This window comes from Pongo abelii, chromosome 21 (genome assembly GCF_028885655.2).
Source record: "Pongo abelii isolate AG06213 chromosome 21, NHGRI_mPonAbe1-v2.0_pri, whole genome shotgun sequence".
Lineage (NCBI taxonomy): Eukaryota > Metazoa > Chordata > Mammalia > Primates > Hominidae > Pongo > Pongo abelii.
Window position 1 is genome coordinate 35,385,136 of NC_072006.2, and position 18,952 is coordinate 35,404,087.

The 18,952-nt window shown below is 38.3% G+C and overlaps 1 protein-coding gene across 1 annotated transcript; it reads right to left on the reverse strand.

Moving 5' to 3' along the window:
* Nucleotides 1-6,653: 6,653 nt before the first annotated feature.
* On the reverse strand, nucleotides 6,654-15,889 carry DEFB125 (defensin beta 125). The gene is made up of 3 exons (XM_002830170.3): nucleotides 15,832-15,889; nucleotides 6,804-7,177; nucleotides 6,654-6,695 (listed from the first exon to the last, which is right to left on the reverse strand). The coding sequence occupies exons 1-3, from the start codon at nucleotides 15,887-15,889 to the stop codon at nucleotides 6,654-6,656; spliced, it is 474 nt and encodes a 157-aa protein (XP_002830216.2).
* Between the last annotated feature and the right edge of the window lie 3,063 nt (nucleotides 15,890-18,952).

An 18,952-nucleotide genomic window follows, 5' to 3' on the forward strand; every position in this document is an offset into this window, starting at 1 on the left:
TCCCTTGCTGGTGAGGAGCTGTGTTCCTTTGGAGGAGGAGAGGCGCTCTGCTTTTTAGAGTTTCCAGTTTTTCTGCTCTGTTTTTTCCCCATCTTTGTGGTTTTATCTACTTTTGGTCTTTGATGATGGTGACATATAGAAGGGTTTTTGGTGTGGATGTCTTTTCTGTTTGTTAGTTTTTCTTCTAACAGACAGGCCCCTCAGCTGCAGATCTGTTGGAGTTTGCTAGAGGTCCACTCCAGACCCTGTTTGCCTGGGTATCAGCAGTGGTGGCTGCAGAACAGTGGTGGCTGTAGAACAGCAGATCTTGGTGAACCACAAATGCTGCTGCCTGATAGTTCCTCTGGAAGTTTTGTCTCAGAGGAGTACCCGGCCATGTGAGGTGTCAGTCTGTCCCTACTGGGGGGTGCCTCCCAGTTAGGCTGCTCAGGGGTCAAGGACCCACTTGAGAAGGCAGTCTGCCCATTCTCAGATCTCCAGCTGCGTGCTGGGAGAACCACTACTCTCTTCAAAGCTGTCAGACAGGGACATTTAAGTCTGCAGAGGTTACTGCTGTCTTTTTGTCTGTGCCCTGCCCCCAGAGGTGGAGCCTACAGAGGCAGGCAGGCCTCCTTGAGCTGTGGCAGGCTCCACCCAGTTCGAGCTTCCCGGCTGCTTTGTTTACCTAATGAAGCCTGGGCAATGGCAGGCGCCCCTCCCCCAGCCTCGCTGCTGCCTTGCAGTTTGATCTCAGACTGCTGTGCTAGCAATCAGCGAGACTCCATGGGCGTAGGACCCCCCGAGCCAGGTGCAGGATATAATCTCCTAGTGTGCCGTTTTTTAAGCCCATTGGAAAAGCACAGTATTAGGGTGGGAGTGACCCGATTTTCCAGGTGCCATCTGTCACCCCTTTCTTTGACTAGGAAAGGGAACTCCCTGACCCCTTGCGCTTCCCGAGTGAGGCAATGCCTCACCCTGCTTCGGCTCACACATGGTGAGCTGCACCCACTGTCCTGCACCCACTGTCTGGCACTCCCTGGTGAGATGAACCCGGTACCTCAGATGGAAATGCAGAAATCACCCGTCTTCTGCGTCGTTCACGCTGGGAGCTGTAGACCGGAGCTGTTACTATTCAGCCATCTTGGCTCCACCACCTATTTTTTTATTTATAGTAACTTTCTCATTCATCAGGAATAATCCTAACCACAGTCTTCAAGAGACAGAGACCAAGCAATTCTGAATGACTATAAAGCGAATAGCTCATGCCAAAGATGATTTCTTTGGTTTAAAACAATTTGCAGGACAGATTTTGAAACTGTACTCACTTGTTAATTTTCTCTTTTATAATTTCCCTTTTCTTTTGTAGGTTGGCAATCAAAACCAACATCTAGACAGTGCCAACCTTGATGCTTGATGCAGTGGTTAAGAGCATTCCTGGGCCAGGCGCGATGGCTCACACCTGTAATCCCAGCACTTTGGGAGGCCAAGGTGGGCGGATCATGAGGTCAGGAGATCTAGACCATCCTGGCTAACACAGTGAAACCCTGTCTCTACTAAAAATACAAAAATTAGCTGGGCGTGGTGGCGTGTGCCTGTAGTCCCAGCTGCTGGGGAGGTTGAGGCAGGAGATTGGCTTGAACCCGGGAGGCAGAGCTTGCAGTAAGCTGAGATGGCGCCACTGCACTCCAGCCTGGGCAACAGAGTGAGACTCCGTCTCAAAAAAAAAAAAAACAAAAAAAAAAAACAAAAAAAAAAAACACACATTCCTAGAAGTCACACATATACCAACTGCAAATTGCAAAGCTTTTTTCCAATTAGAAGGAACAAAAAGTCTATGCTAGGTATAAAAACAAAGTGTGTATTTTCCCAATACAACTTAAAATTGGGAAATAAACTTTCATCTTAAATTTTAATCATAAAAAGATAATAGCATATTACAAATATTGACATGTAACAACTAAATACTAAATACATCCAATGGAATATGAATGCATGACAATTTGCTAATCACAATAATTCATTTAATAAACATGCAAAGAAAAAATGCATGACAATTTGCTAATCACAATAATTCACTTAATAAATATGCAAAGAAGCTCTTTATTAGCAATTGGGAACATTATATCTTTTTTTCTTTTTAAACCTTTAGTTTTTATTCAAACTTCTCTACAAAATTTGATCCTAATGTACTATATTTTTGTGTTTGCAAGTCTTTTATTAATCTTTCTATCACATTTCTCTATGACAAAACATAGACATACACTGTAGCTTATTATTGTGAAATCGCTTTGAACATAAGACTCTAATGTTTACACAGTTCTTTTAACCTCTTCCAAGTGATATGCTAAAAATTTCATAGTAGGCTATTATTAAAGTTTATCTTCAAAGATCTATTTAACATTAACCATCAACTTGATTGACACCCCCATCGTTGCTTTTGTAAACAAAAAAATTAAAAACACTTTTATTTCCAAAGGATTTGTTATTCAAAGTCTATGATTATTCACTTTCTGAATACCAGCACCAGTATTTCAATTGTCCACTGGAGGTTTGTTCACTCAGGGCAATCCATGATTGTCAGATAAAGGGTGGGTGAGTGGTAAGTTTTCTTTTCAGAGTGGGAGAAGGAAAATTGAGAAATTGGAGTGATAAAAGAGGAGTCTGTTAAGAATGCTCCAAAACATCATAAGAAATTTGGAACTTGAGGGTCTGAAATTTTATTCCTTTAAACTATCAATATGTATAGCTTGAAAAATCTTTTTGTAACCAGTATTGCTGTTTGAAGACTACTGTTTTATATTATATAAACTTCTCATATATATTAAGATAACTGCCTGAATAATTTGTTCTCAAATTTTTATTGAGCATTTCCCATGTGTGATGCACTGTTCTTGCAGTTTGGATCACAGATGTCAACAAGACCAAGAGATGAGGACTATATGTACATTATAGCAGGTGTGTTAGGCCATAAGTTAGTAAAAAAAACAGAAAGAAAGTAAATACTCAAAATGATTTCAGAGTTCAAATGATGGGAAGAAAATAATACAAAGTAGAATGGAAGGTGCTCTGCATGCTCAAGGAGTGTGTTTCAGGAAATGACAGTTGAGGCAAAAATATGGAAAAAGAGCTCCCTAGACTGTTTCTGTGAAAAGCCAGTGTATGACCTATGTGATGAGGTATAGCCATGAAAAATGGAAAAATAGCTTGCTAGACAGAAGTACACTGAAGTGAGGGTGATCAACTTGTCCTAATTTACTCTGGATTTTCTTGATTTTAGCTCTCTAATTCCCATGTTCTGGGAAACCCCTCAGTCCCAATCAAATCTGAATGATGGACACCCTAACTGGCAGTCTAAGACCTATTAGAATATGAGGTCTACTGAAAGGTCAGTGGTCTGATGGTCAACATCCAAACTACAGCCATAGTCACTGGCAGCTTGGCTTGGATCACATAAAAAATAATTAGAGGAAAAAACCTTTTTGATTTTGAGACATTCTGGCATCTGATATTGTGGCTTTCAATAGCACCCAAGCCTCAGCCCAATTTATTAATAACTAATCAGTTCTTTTGCATTTCCTGAGGAGTGTTTTACTTCCAATTATGTGGTCGATTTTACTTCCAATTATGTGGTCGATTTTACTTCCAATTATGTGGTCGATATTCTGTTGATTTGGGGTGGAGAGTTCTGTAGATGTCTATTAGGTCCACTTGATCCAGAGCTGAGTTCAAGTCCTCGATATCCTTGTTAATTTTCTGTCTCATTGATATGTCTAATATTGACACTGAGTGTTAAAGTCTCCCACTATTATTGTGTGGGAGTGTAAGTCTCTTTGTAGGCCTCTAAGAACTTGTTTTATGAATCTGAGTGCTCCTGTATTGGGTGCATATATATTAGGATAGTTAGCTCTAGTTGTTGAATTGATCACTTTACCATTATGTAATGCCCTTCTTTGTCTTTTTTGATCTTTGTTGGTTTAAAGTCCGTTTTGTCAGAGACTGGGATTGCAACCCCTGCTATTTTGTTCTTTCTATCTGCTTGGTAAATTTTCCTCCATCCCTTTATTTCGAGCCTATGTGTGTCTTTGCGTGTGTGATGGGTCTCCTGAATACAGCACACTGATGGGTCTTGACTCTATCCAATTTGCCAGTCTGTGTCTTTTAATTGGGGCATTTAGCCCATTTATATTTAAGGTTAATAGTGTTATGTGTGAATTTGATCCATATTTAATAAACAGTGCTGAGAAAACTGGCTAGCCACATGCAGAAAACTGAATCTGGACCCCTTCTTTACACCTTATACAAAAATTAACTCAAGATGGATTAAAGACTTAAATGTAATACCCAAAACCATAAAAACCCTAGAAGAAAACCTAGGCAATACCATTTAGGACATAGGCATGGGCAAAGACTTCATGAAGAAAATGCCAAAAGCAATTGCAACAAAAGCCAAAATTGTCAAATGGGATCTAATTAAATGAAAGAGCTTCTACTACCATCAGGGTGAACATGCAGCCTACAGAATGGGAGGAACGTTTTGCAATCTACCCAGCTAACGAAGGTCTAATATCCAGAATCTACAAGAACTTAAACAAATTTACAAGAAAAAAAATCAAAAAGTGGGCAAAGGATATGAACAGACACTTCTCAAAAGAAGACATTTATGCAGTCAACAAACATGAAAGGAAGCTCAACATCACTGATGATTAGAGAAATGCAAATCAAAACCACAATGAGATACTATCTCACGCCAGTCAGAATGGCAATTATTAAAAAGTCAAGAAACAATAGACACTGGCAAGGCTGTGGAGAAATAAGAATACTTTTACACTGTTGGTGGGAATGTAAATTAGTTCAACCATTGTGGAAGACAGTGTGGCAATTCCTCAAGGATGTAGAACCAGAAATACCATTTGACCCAGCAATCCCATTACTGGGTATATATCCAAAGGAATATAAATCATTATATTATAAAGACACATGCACATGTATGTTTACTGCAGCACTATTTACAATAGCAAAGACATGGAACCAACCCAAATGCCCATCAATGACAGACTGGATAAAGAAAATGTGGTACATATACACCATGGAATAGTATGCAGCCATAAAAAGGAATGAGATCATGCTCTTTGCAGGGACATGGATGAAGCTCAAAGCCATCATCTTCAGCAAACTAACACAGGAACAGAAAACCAAACACCACGTGTTCTCACTCATAAGTGGGAATTGAACGATGAGAACACATGGACACAGGGAGGGGAACGTGACACATGGGGGCCAGTCAGGGTGTGTGGGGAAGGGGAGGCAGAGCATTAAGACAAATAGCTAATGCATGCGGGACTTAAAACCTAGATGATGCGTTGATAGGTGCAGCAAACCACCATGGCACATGTATACCTATGTAACAAACCTACATGTTCTACACTTCTATCCTGGAACTTAAAAAAATAATAATCAGCCGGGCACAGTAGCTCACGCCTGTAATCCCAGCATTTTGGGAGGCCGAGGCGGGTGGATCACAAGGTCAGGAGATCGAGACCATCCTGGCTAACATGGTGAAACCCCTCTCTACTAAAAATACAAAAAATTAGCCGGGTGTGGTAGTGGGTGCCTGTAGTCCCAGTTACTCGGGAGGCTGAGGCAGGAGAATGGCATGAACCCAGGAGGCAGAGCTTGCAGTGAGCCGAGATCATGCCACTGCACTCCAGCTTGGGCGACAGAGCTAGACTCTGGTCTCAAAAAAAAAAAAAAGAAAAAAACTTAATCAACTTTACAGTTAATAACTGCTTCTCTGTAGTATCATAGAAGACACTTACTGACCCACCTGTTGCCATACAAACAGCAGTCACATGTGTACAGCCATACAAAGCATAGAAACACTGCACACAACTAACATTCATGGACAACACAGAGACCTGAAGAGGTATGTTATGAGGCTGCCATACTTGGAAGTTGGACTTCTAAGTGGAAAGAAGATTGGAAAGATAAGTAGAATTTGAGATGCAGCTTTTAATTTAATATGATGTACTCTCAAGGCAAGTCCCACTTTTATCTCTATCCAGTTAGATCAGTGCTTGTGCTGAATGAAAGAATTAGCTTCTGACTCTAACTGTTAGTTACCAGCTAGAACCTTAAACAAAATTTGACGTCATGACACAGAAAAGTATTTAGGGTCAGAACTTACAATAAAAGGTGGAGGGTGGAGAAGGGAACATTTGTCTGGAACTGTCTTTCTATATGCTTTTATATGTTCTCCTATATATGATAGTAGTGGGCCAGGCACAGTTAAAGTAAAAATTCTTGTCTTAGTCATAATAGGCAGCTCCAAACAATGGTCTTCGTTTTTGTTTTTGGCATGGGAAAATACATAGACATACAAATGTTCACTTAAGACAAAAATTAGCTCATATATTTTAGTACATCAGAGGAAAACAGATAAAGAATTTAAGTCCAATTGAGAGAATCCTTGTATCTTCTATACATTTCTGTCTACACATTTCTAATTGTAAGGCAACTCTCTTGGCTGTTGTGTTGGTAGTAGCAATTATGTCCATCCCCATGGTCATCCAATCCCTGACGGAATTTTCCTGGTGAAATTGGATTGGTAGAATCAGCTCTTTGGATATTATTTCCAGCAGTATTTCTAGTTGTTCCACACCAGAAGTAAATGTTAATTAATTATGAGTAAGAGCTGTCTGAGAAGGTGGTGGCATAGTCTCGGAAGTGGCAGTCTCAGATGGTGGCATAGTAGTCTTGGAAGCAGTGGTCTCAAATGGTGGCATAGTAGTCTTGGAAGTAGCGGTCTCAGATGGTGGCATAGTAGCCTTGGAAGTAGTGGTCTCAGATGGTGGCATAGTAGTCTTGGAAGAAGTGGTCTCGGATGGTGGCATAGTAGTCTCAGGAGTATTGGTCTCGGGTGTTATGGTTTCTCCAAATTTAGTTGTGTCAAATGTTATCAGATCATTCAACATAGATACTGGGGAACCAGTAAAAGAGTCCACATCACTATAATCAAATGTTATATCCTCTAGGTGAATCACAGGAAATGCTGGTCGTCGAGTGTATTCATGTGATATTATTATAGAAATGCAGCATGATAGCTTGTTCCTACAAAGAAGTATGTACCTTTCAGTATCTAAACATCGTCTTCTGCAATGTCCTATATTATTCTTCCAACATTTTTGGGGTTCAAAGCTACCTGTAGAGAATAAAATATAGGTCAAATTTTTAACTCTGGCATCAACATAACAACTTTTCATTCATTCAAAAATTTATTTTTTTGAATGACAAAATTATTTTGTCAGTCTAGATGACTGACATCTAGACTAATATGATGTCAAATTAAAAAAGCCATTGAAAGAGACAAACAGGAGAACAAAAAATGTATATTAAAATTGTGCTATGTGCCATCAAAGAAGTTGTGTGGAGAAAAGGAGAAAGGTAGAAAAAGAGAGGAACGGAGAGAGAGAGAGCATACTTAGACTGATACGAAACCTGGATAGAAAGGATGAAAATGAAAAGCCCAGGACCAGATGGATTCATAGCTGAATTCTACCAGATATACAAAGAAGAGCTGGTATCATTCCTACTGAAACTATTCACCCAAAATTGAGAAGGCAGGCGTCCACCTTAACTTATTTTATGAGGCCAGCATCATCCTGAGACCAAAACCTAGCAGAGACACAAGAAAAAAAAATTTCAGGCCAGTATCCTTGATGAACATCAGTGCAAAAATCCTGAACAAAATAGTAGCAAACGGAATCCAGCAGCACATCAAAAAGCTTCTCCACTATGATCAAGTAGCCTTTATCCTTCGGATGCAAGGTTGGTTTGACATATGCAAATCAATAAATGTGATTGCTTATGGATAGCATTTAAAGTACAGAAATTGATAAACCATGGTGGGTTGGAATAATATGAGAAAAAAAGAGGATTAGAATTAAATTCTAGTGAGTTTCAATATTAAGAGATAAGAGATCAGATAAGAGGAAACGACTTAAAAGGACCAATAAGATAAGTCAGATCAAAACAGGAGAATAAGACACTAGAGTTTTAAAGCAGACCCCCAGCAAAGCAGAGCCCCAGCAAAGATTTGAATGTAATAGTTTAGTTGAGAGACAATTCCTCCCTCAAAAAAATCAGTGGAGAAATGTAGAAATCAGGAAAGCAAGAAATCCAAGAAAAGGTGAGTTATAACCTGTTATTATCATGAGATCATCTATCAACTGCTGGCCAGCAGCATGGCTGTGTTCTGTTTGCTCAGAGGACAATCCCACAGGGAAGCCCAGCAGCCAGGCTACAAATAAGCCTCAGACTCATGGATGAGCCTGGGGGACATGTTACATTCCGTTAAGTGAAATAGACACAAAAAGATAAATACCACATGTTCTCATTCATAAGCAGGAGCTAAAAAATTTGAGTTCATAGAAGTAGACTGTAGAATAGTGATTACTAGAGGCTGGGAAGGGAAAGGAGGATACAGAGAGGTTGGTTAACAGAAAATTACACCTAGATAGGAGGAAAAAGTTCCAGTGTCCTATAGCAGGGGTCCCCAACCCCCGGGCAGCCAATGGGTACTGGTCCATGGCCTGTTAGGAACCAGGCTGCAACAGCAAAAGGTGAACAGCAGGTGTGCGAGCATCACTGCCTGAGCTCCACCTCTTGTCAGATCAGCCAAGGCATTAGATTCTCATAGAAGCGTGAACCCTATTGTGGAACTGTGCATGTGAGGGATCTAGGATGTGTGTTCTTTGTGAGACTCTAACTAATGCCTGATGACCTGTGGTGGAACAGTTTCATCCTGAAACCATCCCCAACACCACCTTCATCCCGTTGGAAAAACTGTCTTCCACAAAACTGGTCCCTGGTGCCAAAAGGGGTTCGCTGTTCTATAGCACTGTAGGGTGACGGTAGTTAACAATCATTGATTGTATATTTTCAAATAGCTAGAAGAGAGGATTCTGAATGTTCCCAACATAAAAAAATGACAAATGTTTGAGGTGATATGCTAATTACCCTGATTTGATCATCACACATTGTATACGTGTATCAAAATATCACTCTGCATCGTCTAAATATGAACAATTATTACATGTCAATTAAAAGTAAAAGAAAAAATAGCATTTAGTTTTCATTTTATTTATTAAAAAAAAAAACCAAAAAACTTAAAAAAAAGCTTAATTGGGCATCAGGTCCTGAAGGTGCAGTGTTACCAAAAAACCTTGAAGAATGAAAGGGTGCACAGTTACAATAAAAACCTTGAAGAACTAAAATCCATCTATGTTTTCTTCCCATAATAGCCTTGAACTGCAAATAAGGGAATTACCACAGGAAAAAAAAATATTACCAAGCCCCAAAGTTATTCTACACTAGGCTCAATGGACCTGGACTATTTGTCCAGCTTCCTCTATAGTTGATAGATGATCCCAGAGACAGCTGATAATTTTCTGGCATTTCTGGATTGCCCTGTACAGGGGTATTTCTTTTTTTTTTTTTAACTGTAAAGTCTTTTTATTATTGAAGTATAAAAATTGTTTACCTATAACTATATATAATAGAAGTCAGATACATATATATAACATTTTCTCCCAGTTTAGTTTGGCTATTCATTTTTCTTAAAGGCTTTATCTAAGAAAGTTGTGCTTACACTAGAATCACAAATATATTCTATATTTTTCTCTAAAAGTTGTATAGTTTTAGCTTTTATGTTTATAAGCTATCTCAAGTTAGTACTATAGTATGATGTGAGCTATGGATATTTCACAAGCAGTTGTTGAAAGACTGGAGATACTGACAGTTGCAGGTCGGGCTGATATGCATGAAAGCAAAATGCATAAAGGTTATAGGGAAAGTTGTATCAGATGCGACTACATTAAGCAGGAGAGGAGACTGTTTCTTAAAGGACAGAGTGGTCATTTTATGGTCAAATACTGCTGAGAGGTTAAAAAAAAAAGATGAAGGCAGGAAAATGTCCATGCTTTTAGTAGTTTGAAGGTCACTTCATACTGAGGATAGCAGCTTCCAAATGGTATGAGAAAAGAAACTAAATTGCAGTTGATCAAGATGTGAATGAGAGAGAAGTGAATGCAGGACCTGTAGATGAAACTCTTAAGAAGTTTAGCTCCAAAGAAAAGCAGAGAAATAAATAACTTGTGAGAGGGCAATGTAAAGTTAAGGGAGGGCTTTCAGGTTTGTTTTGAAGAATGAGAAATACCAAATGGTGTTTGCAAGCAATGAGAAAAGAAACAAGCAGGCCAGGTGTGGTGGCTCACACATGTAATCCCAGCACTTTGGGAGACCGAGGCAGGCAGATCACCTGAGTTCAGGAGTTCGAGACCAGCCTGGCCATGATGAAACCCTGTCTTTACTTAAAAAATACAAAAATTAGCTGGGCATGGTGGCGGGCATCTATAGTCCCAGCTACTCAGGAGGCTGAGGCAGGAGAATCACTTGAACCCAGGAGGCGAAGGTTGCAGTGAGCCAAGATCGTGCCACTGCACTCCAGCCTGGGCAACAAGAGCAAGACTCCATATCAAAAAAAAAAAAAAAAAAAAAGAAGAAGAAGAAGAAACAAGCAGAAAAGGAGAGCTTAATATAGAATAAGGTGATGAGATGACAGAAAGGCATAGTCACAGATTCACACAGGGCAGACTGATCTGATCTTTAGATGGAGAAGACATGTTTCTCCATTTATGGCAAAGGGGACAGAGGAAATGAGTGAAAAGTTCCTATTTGAATTGTTTAAATAAATGGGGCATGGGATAAGCTGAGGGGGAGAGCCATGTAGAGGAGAGGAGCAGGAAAATAAAAGACAAATAAAGGTCAGGACAAAATAGTTGTCTAAAAAAGAGGGAAGGTAGCTGGGCATGGTGGCACAAGCCTGTAATCCCAGCACTTTGGGAGGCCGAGGCGAGTGGATCACAAGGTCAGGAGATCGAGACCATCCTGGCCAACCTGGTGAAAACCTGTCTCTACTAAAAATACAAAAATTAGCTGGATGTGGGGGCACATGCCTGTGATCCCACCTACTCGGGAGGCTGAGGCAGGAGAATCACTTGAATCAGGGAGTCAGAGGTTGCAGTGAGCCGAGATCGGGCCACTGCAGTCCAACCTGGTGACAGAGCAAGACTCTGTCCCAAAAAAAAAAAAAGAAGGAAGGTTCATTTACAAGAGAAATGCAGTAGGATTTTCAAGCAGTGTTACTACTCATTTGAGGGATGAGGATATAAATCTAAAGGGAAACTAGTGTGCTGCATTGTATGTTCATTTATCAAGCAGTAAACTGCATGATCATCTTTCTCAAGACAATTGCCCAAGGAGTACCTAGATAAGTGTATTCTAGGCAGAGGAAGCAGCTAGAGCTAAGTAAGCCTTTATGGAGGAGGAAGCCTGGCATATGTGCAGAAGAGCAAGTAATTTTCTAAACAACCTTGTTTGAATTTAATGTGATAATATATATAAAGAATATATAGATGTATGTATGTATGTATGTATGTATTAGGCTCACAATAATTTGGTTCATATTTTATCCTCTGGGAAGTGTTGGCTGTAGTCCAACTTCACCAATTATTTATTATACCTTTACTCTTCTAGAGTCATTTATTCTATCTTTGTTATTTTACTGGCTCCATTTTACTTTGTACTTCGTGGAATTTTCTGTAAGTTTCAAGTCTAGACCTTCCACTTCTTTTGTGCAAGACAGACTCTAACCTTGCTTCTTCGTTCCTCACATCTACAAAGATTTATATCTTAATTTTTTTCCTCCAGCATTATCCATACTTGAAATATGTCATCTTGGCTCTCTTCTTCTCCTTTGTCTTTGAATCACCTTGTTCTGTCAATTATTCTTCAAAATTGTTTCTCATTTACCTTCCTTCCTACTGCTTTTAAATTATCCCCTCCATTCTTAAATTAGGCTATAGTCACACAGTCATCAAAATTTTGGGCCCCTACTATGGTGCAAGCACCATCCTGGGCCCTTGAGGTACATCTGTGAACTAAACAGACAAAAATCACATGGAGCTTACTTTCTAGCAAAGGGAGACAGACAATAAAAAGTAAGTGCACTCCCTGCTAGAGTGTATGGTTTACAGACTTAAATCTAAGACCTGAAACTATGAAACTACCTGAAGAAAACATTAGGGAAACACTTCAGGACATTGGTCTTGGCAAAGATTTCTTGGGTAAGAAACTATGAAACTACCTGAAGAAAACATTAGGGAAACACTTCAGGACATTGGTCTTGGCAAAGATTTCTTGGGTAAGACCTCAAAAGCAGAGGCAACCAAAGCAAAAATAGACAATTAGGATTACATCAAACTAAAAAGCTTGTGCACGGCAAAGGAAATAATCAACAAAGTGAAGATATAGCCCACAGAGTAGGAGAAAATATTTGCAAGCTATCCATCTGACAAGGAATTAACAACCAAAAGTATATTAATATAAGGAGCCCAAAAAACTCCATAGCAAACAAAAACAAAAACAAATAGTCTGATTTTAAAACGGGCAAAAGATTTGAATAGACATTTCTCAACAGAAGACATACAAACAGCCAACAGGTATACATGAAAATATGGTAAAAACATGGTAAGGATGGTAATTTTTATGTGTATATTTTACCTCAATAAAAAACAAAGTACATTGTTTTGTAGATGAAAAGGTGATAAATGGTTTGCAGAAAGAAGGGAGAATAGATTTAAGGGTAATAGAAGATTCATAAACAGGAGTTGCACAAGCCTGTGTAACAAGGTGATGATTAAACAGCTTGAAGGAGGTAAAGGAATTAGTCACACCAGTATCTGAGGCAAGTACATCCTAGGCAGAGCAAACAAACAGAGCTCTATGGGTTGAGTAAGTCTGATATGTTTGGGGAAGAGCACTGGGGTCTGTGTGGCTGTAGTGGAGTGAACAAGGACTATAATAGTAGGAGATGAGGTGAGAGAGGTCATAAGGGCCAGATCCTGCAGGGCCAGGTGAGCCACTGTATGGACTCTTGTTACTGCTCTGACTATAGAGGGGGCCATAGCAGAGTTTTGAGCCAAAGTACATGATCTGACTTCCCGTGTAAGCGGATCACGCACTGTGTGTCTCCACAAGATGGTGGAAGGGAAGAGCAGGAGGACAGAGATCATGGGGAAGCTATGGCAGTAACACAGGTGAGAGATGATGGTGACTAGAATCAGAGTGGTAGCAATGGAGGTGACAAGAATAATTGCATTCTGGATATAATTTGCAGGCAGATGTAATAGACTTCCTGATAGATATGAGTGTCATAGGATATAGAAAAATCAAAGATAATTCCAAGAATTTGGTTTTAGCAGTAGAATGATGGCAATTGGGAATAACTCTTTTTTTTTTTTTTCTAGAGTGACAACAGTCATTTTCTTCAAAGAACTTCAGTCCGGAACTATTATGTTGTTAGGACATGTGATCTTCATCACCGGTATCTCAAAATCCTAAAACTAGAAATATGACTAGCAATTGTATGTTTCTAAGTAGGGGAGCCGTCTAGCCAAAACATTATCCCATGTGTGGAATTCTTTCTAAAACATACCAGATATACAATCAGCTAGCATCAACTTAAAATATATCTATTGACAGCAGTCCACTGATAGCTTGGCTTGGTAAAAAGTTGTTTCACAAGCCATCAGGTGCTATCTCACTTGAAAACACATAATATAAAGCCCAGAGAGACTAAATAGTTAAATTTCAAAACAAAACCTATACGAGAACACAAAAATGAAAATCTCTAAATCAAAAGAAATGAAAACGAATTCTCCAAAATAAAAGAGAAAAAGAGGCATAGACAATTTGTAGAAAAGTTAAATATACATTAAGCATGTATTTGAAGTTCGACTTCCCCATTACTCACAGACATAAATAAAAATTAAATATTTATATATAATATTTCATTTTTAGGACTTGGCAAGTATTCAAAAATTGATAATACATGAAGCAGACAGAAAAAAGTACATCTCCAGGAATTTTATGCTGAATGATTTATGTATAAGAAAGGTTATATTAGCCATCCTTGTCTATAAAATGTAAATGCACTTATTTATGCGAAAGCAATTTGGCTAAGTAATTTAAACAGTATCCATTCTATAAAATTTTATACAGTCATTGGAAATACAGTTTTTGAAAAATATTTAGTAAATGGGAAAATACTAATAGTATAACAGAAAATTTATAAGTATGTTACACATTTTTATTCAAATAAGAAAACTGAGGAAGAACAACAGATCAAAAATATTTTGTCTCTTTTAACTTCTTTGCAATTTTTTTACTTCTTTACAATTTCAAAATTTCCAAATTTTCAACAAATACAGCAGTGTATAATCATAAATGAATGTAGATATTAATTCTGTAACTCACATTATATCAACATGTGAATCAAGACATGACAGATCATAGGCACAGTTATAAACATTTAATAGACACGAATAGCGTCTTTCTAGGCAACATATAGCACCTCCAAATTTAACAAAACCCAAATTTCTTAGTATAGAAAGATAATTAAGAAACAAAGTTTAGAAATCTAATGGACTGGATGTTCAAACTTATTTATAACTAAAGTGTCACAAATTCAAACATCAGGACATCATTTTCACATATTAGACTGTAAAACTTGGAAGAATGTAGCAGAAAAAAACAAAAAGGACTGATAAGGGTATGGGAAGCTGACACTCTTGCAACTGGTGATAGGAGAGAAGAGTAGTTCAGCTTTTCTGGTAGGTGGTTTGACTGTGTGTGTGTGTGTGTGTCCATGTGCCCAGTCATAAGTGGAAAGACACACATTTGTTTACAAATTTTTCTTGCTGAATTGTTTTTGATATTTAAAGACCTGTTTTTCATCAGTAGCGGAAAAATTAATGTGAGGAGATTCATCTGCTCCTCCTCAAAGTTTTACTTATTGATTAAAAACAATGAACTAGGTTTATGTATGGATAAGATGTCTCTAATATATTGCTAGTACATTGCAGAACAATTCACATGGTGCATTTGCAATTGCATTTTTAAAAAACCTAAAAGGTATACACATGCAAATAAATATATTTGTATTTGCTAGGATATATAAGAAATTGGTAACATTGATTGATTCTGAAAGGGAAGACTGAAGAACTGGTATTCTTGGACAGGCAAACACTTTTCTTTTCCTTAAACCCTATTAATCTATCGATTGCTTGATACATAAGTCAATTGCAAGTATTATTTTTTAATAAACAGTTAACAATTTTCAAAAGTAGCATTATTAAATAGTGGAAACAGACTGTTCCTATTTTTCTAAAATTAGAAGCTCCCCATTGGTCACTAGTCTTTCTATCCTGTCTTTACTCCACTTATTTCCTCTTCTACCCCAAACATATATATTGTCTCTTCCATATGATAGTGCTACAGAATCTACAAACTGTCAATGGACTTGTTCACCATATCTAAGAACATGAAAATGAGGGCCTCCCTCTGAAGGTACTCCGGGCAAAGAAGAATTCAAGATGGTAGGAGAACTAATAGGATACAACAATGAAATAGATACAACAGAATAATCAAAATAGAAGTGAAGTGAGGCTGAGCTAACGTTGGATAGTTATGTAGAGAGACAGATAGGTTGGCTCAGAGCATTAAGGAAATTCTTGTCTTTGGAGAAATGCCTCAGAGGACATCTCAGCTTGCTAGATGCCCCTAACAGAAAGATTCTCAGAAACCAGGGGCATGGAGCTGCCAAAATAAGAGCATTTCTGCTGCTCTTTATTGGCCCAGATTTTTCCTGTAGATTCCCTCTCTTCCCATCGTGATACCCCCAAGGGCAACAACTCATCCTAGTTCCATCATCTCCGCTTTATAGGGTTCCATTACCTTTGGTCACCTGAGTTAGCAACCCACAGATAATGAAGGTCAGCATCAGGAGATTCATGGCTCCTGGGAGAGAGGAAGCTCTGTGTCCTGAAGAATACAGAACACTGCACAGCAAGGAATTTAAGTGGTCACCTTTACTGGTCTATCATGGGTGATGAACCAGAAAAGGGGAAAATGCCATGCCACCCAGATCACCAGACCATTAATTTGCAACACTGAGTGTGCATGACACAATAACGTCTGCTTCTAGAAATTATTAAAGAAAGCTGAGGCCTTATGAGATAAGCTATTATCCCGTAGACCTGTAAGGTCTGATGGAAAGAAACAGCCCCAAGAGGAAGTTTTTGTTAACTTTAGATGGGGTCAATTGTCTTTCTCCTCTGTCTGTATGCAGCACTTTGTACATACCCAATGACAGCAGGATGGTGTGTAAAGATATCACTTGTGGCAGTCCAGTAGCTTACAATATCGGTATTCACCTTTTCTTCTGAGTGATCACCCCAGTATGAATTCCTGTGAAACAAGAAAGACAGTTTTTAACTAATAAGTTCATAAGATTCCATCAATTATGAGATAGAAGGAATTTGGAACGAAAATAGTGAAAACAGGAAAACAGGTTTTATTGGTGCTCTTCTTTTTCCCACTCCGCTGTCCCATCAACTCTTTTCTCTCATTCAGAAATACAAATAAGAAATGAAATATTGAGAGAGAGGAGACATTTTAAAAGGAGAGGGAGAGAGAAAGAGAGAGAGGAGAGAGGCCCAATGTAACATTGTGTCCCCATCCCCACTACCAAAGGAGAAAAATATAGGAGACATTTGTGAAACTGCCCAGTAGGTGTGATCAGCACTTTATCTCCTGGAAGAGTTTGCTGAGCTGTATTTCTCCCACCTATGTTTAATACCACTGGATACCAAGGAAATCAGGACAATTTTTTAACCTTTTTACTGTTTAGAAAAAAAAGTGCAGCTCACTGCCCATGTTCATTTAATTTTACATTAACACGCTCTTGAGGCTGACTGATTTTCAGGGTGAAAATAAAATATACAAACTGTTCTTGGAATTACTTTTAAACAGAACTAACATCAGAATCATCTGAATCATCAGAATCATCTATTTTGGAAAAAACTGGATTCATTAAATGACTCTTTGGCCAAAAACTGTTTGAGAACAATGTTAACATAGGAATGCTATGCTTTCTAGAATTTGACATTTTCAGCGATAAAGAATTTCTATATTTTGTAAATGGAAATACCACTGCTAACAACAAGATGCTATAAATAGAATGATGACTTGTGTTTTCAAAGTCGATATATTAGAATGATGTGAAAATAATAATAAAGGCAAGATATTTCATGGCAAAGTTATCTCAGGGTAAACCCTGGAGCTGCAAGTGCCACCAGCGCGTATTCTGGGTGAAAATGGGAAAAGGGTTAAAAATGCAGGATGGCCAAAGCCATCCTAAGCAAAAAGAACAAAACTGGAGGAATCACATTACCTGACTTTAAATTATACTACAGAGCTATAGTAACCAAAACAGCATGGTACTAGCATAAAAACAGACACACAGAGCAATGGAAAAGAATAGAGAACCCAGAAACAAGTCCACACATCTACAGCAAACTCATTTTTGACAAAGGTGCCACAAACATACACTGCGGGGACAACAGTCTCTTTAATAAATGGTGCTGGGAAAACTGGATATCCACATGCAGAATAATGAAACTAGACCCCTGTCTCTCACCGTATACAAAACATCAAATCAAAAATCAAATGGATTAAAGAATTAAATCTAAGACCTCAAACTATGAAACTACTATAAGAAAACTGGGGAAACTCTCCAGGACGTTTGTCTGGGCAAAAATTTATTGAGTAATAACCCACAAACACAGGCAATCAAAGCAAAAGTGGACAAATGAGATCACATCGAGTTAAAAAGCTTCTGCACAGCAAAGCACACAATCAACAAAGTGAAAAGACAACCCACAGAATGGGAGAAAATATTTGTAAACGACCCATCTGACAAGAGACTAATAACAGGAAATATGAAGAGCTCAAACAATTCTATAGGAAAAAAATCTAATGATCCAATTTAAAAATGGGCAAAATATAGGAATAGATATTCTCAAAAGAAGACATACAAATGGCAAACAGGCAGATGAAAAGGTGCTCAAAATCACTGATCGTCAGAGAAATGCAAATCAAACTACAGTGAAATATCATCTCACTCCAGTTAAAATGGCTTTTATCCAAAAGACAGGCAATAATAAATGTTGGCAAGGATGTGAAGAAAAGAAAACCCTCTTACACAACTGGTGGGAATGTAAGTTAGTACAACCACTATGGAGAACAGTTTGGAGGTTCCTCAAAAAACTAAAAATAGAGTTACCATACAATCCAGCAATCCCACTGCTGGGTATATACCCCCCCCAAAAGGAAATAAGTATATTCAATAGATATCTGCACACCTGTGCTTGTTGCAGCACTATTCGCAACAGCCAAGATTTAGAAGCAACTTAAGTGTCCGTCAACAGATGAATGGATAAAGAAAATGTGGAACTTATACTCAATGGAGTACTATTCAGCCATAAAAAAGAATGAGATGCTGTCATTTGCAATAACATGGATGGAACTGGAGGCCATTATGCTAAGTGAAATAAGCCAAGCACAGAAAGACAAACATTGCATGTTCTCACTTATTTGTGAAATCTAAAAATCAAAACTGTTGAACTCAATGGAGATAGAGAGTAGAAGGATGGTTATCAGAGGCTGGGAAGGGTAGTGGGCATGTGTGGGGAGGTGAAGATGGTTACTGGGTACAAAAAATAGTTACAAAGAATGAATCAGACCTGGTATTTAATAGCATAACGAGGTGACTATAGTCAAAAATAACTTAATTGTACATTTTAAAGTAATAAAAAAGTATAATTAGATTATTTGTAACACAAAGGATAAATGCTTGAGGGGATGGATACCCCATTTTCCATGATGTGGTTATGCATTGCATGCTTGTATCAAAACATCTCATGTACCCCACAAATATATACACCTACTATGTACCCACAAAAGTTAAATTTTTTTTTTTTTTTTTTGAGACAGAGTCTCACTCTTTCTCCCAGGC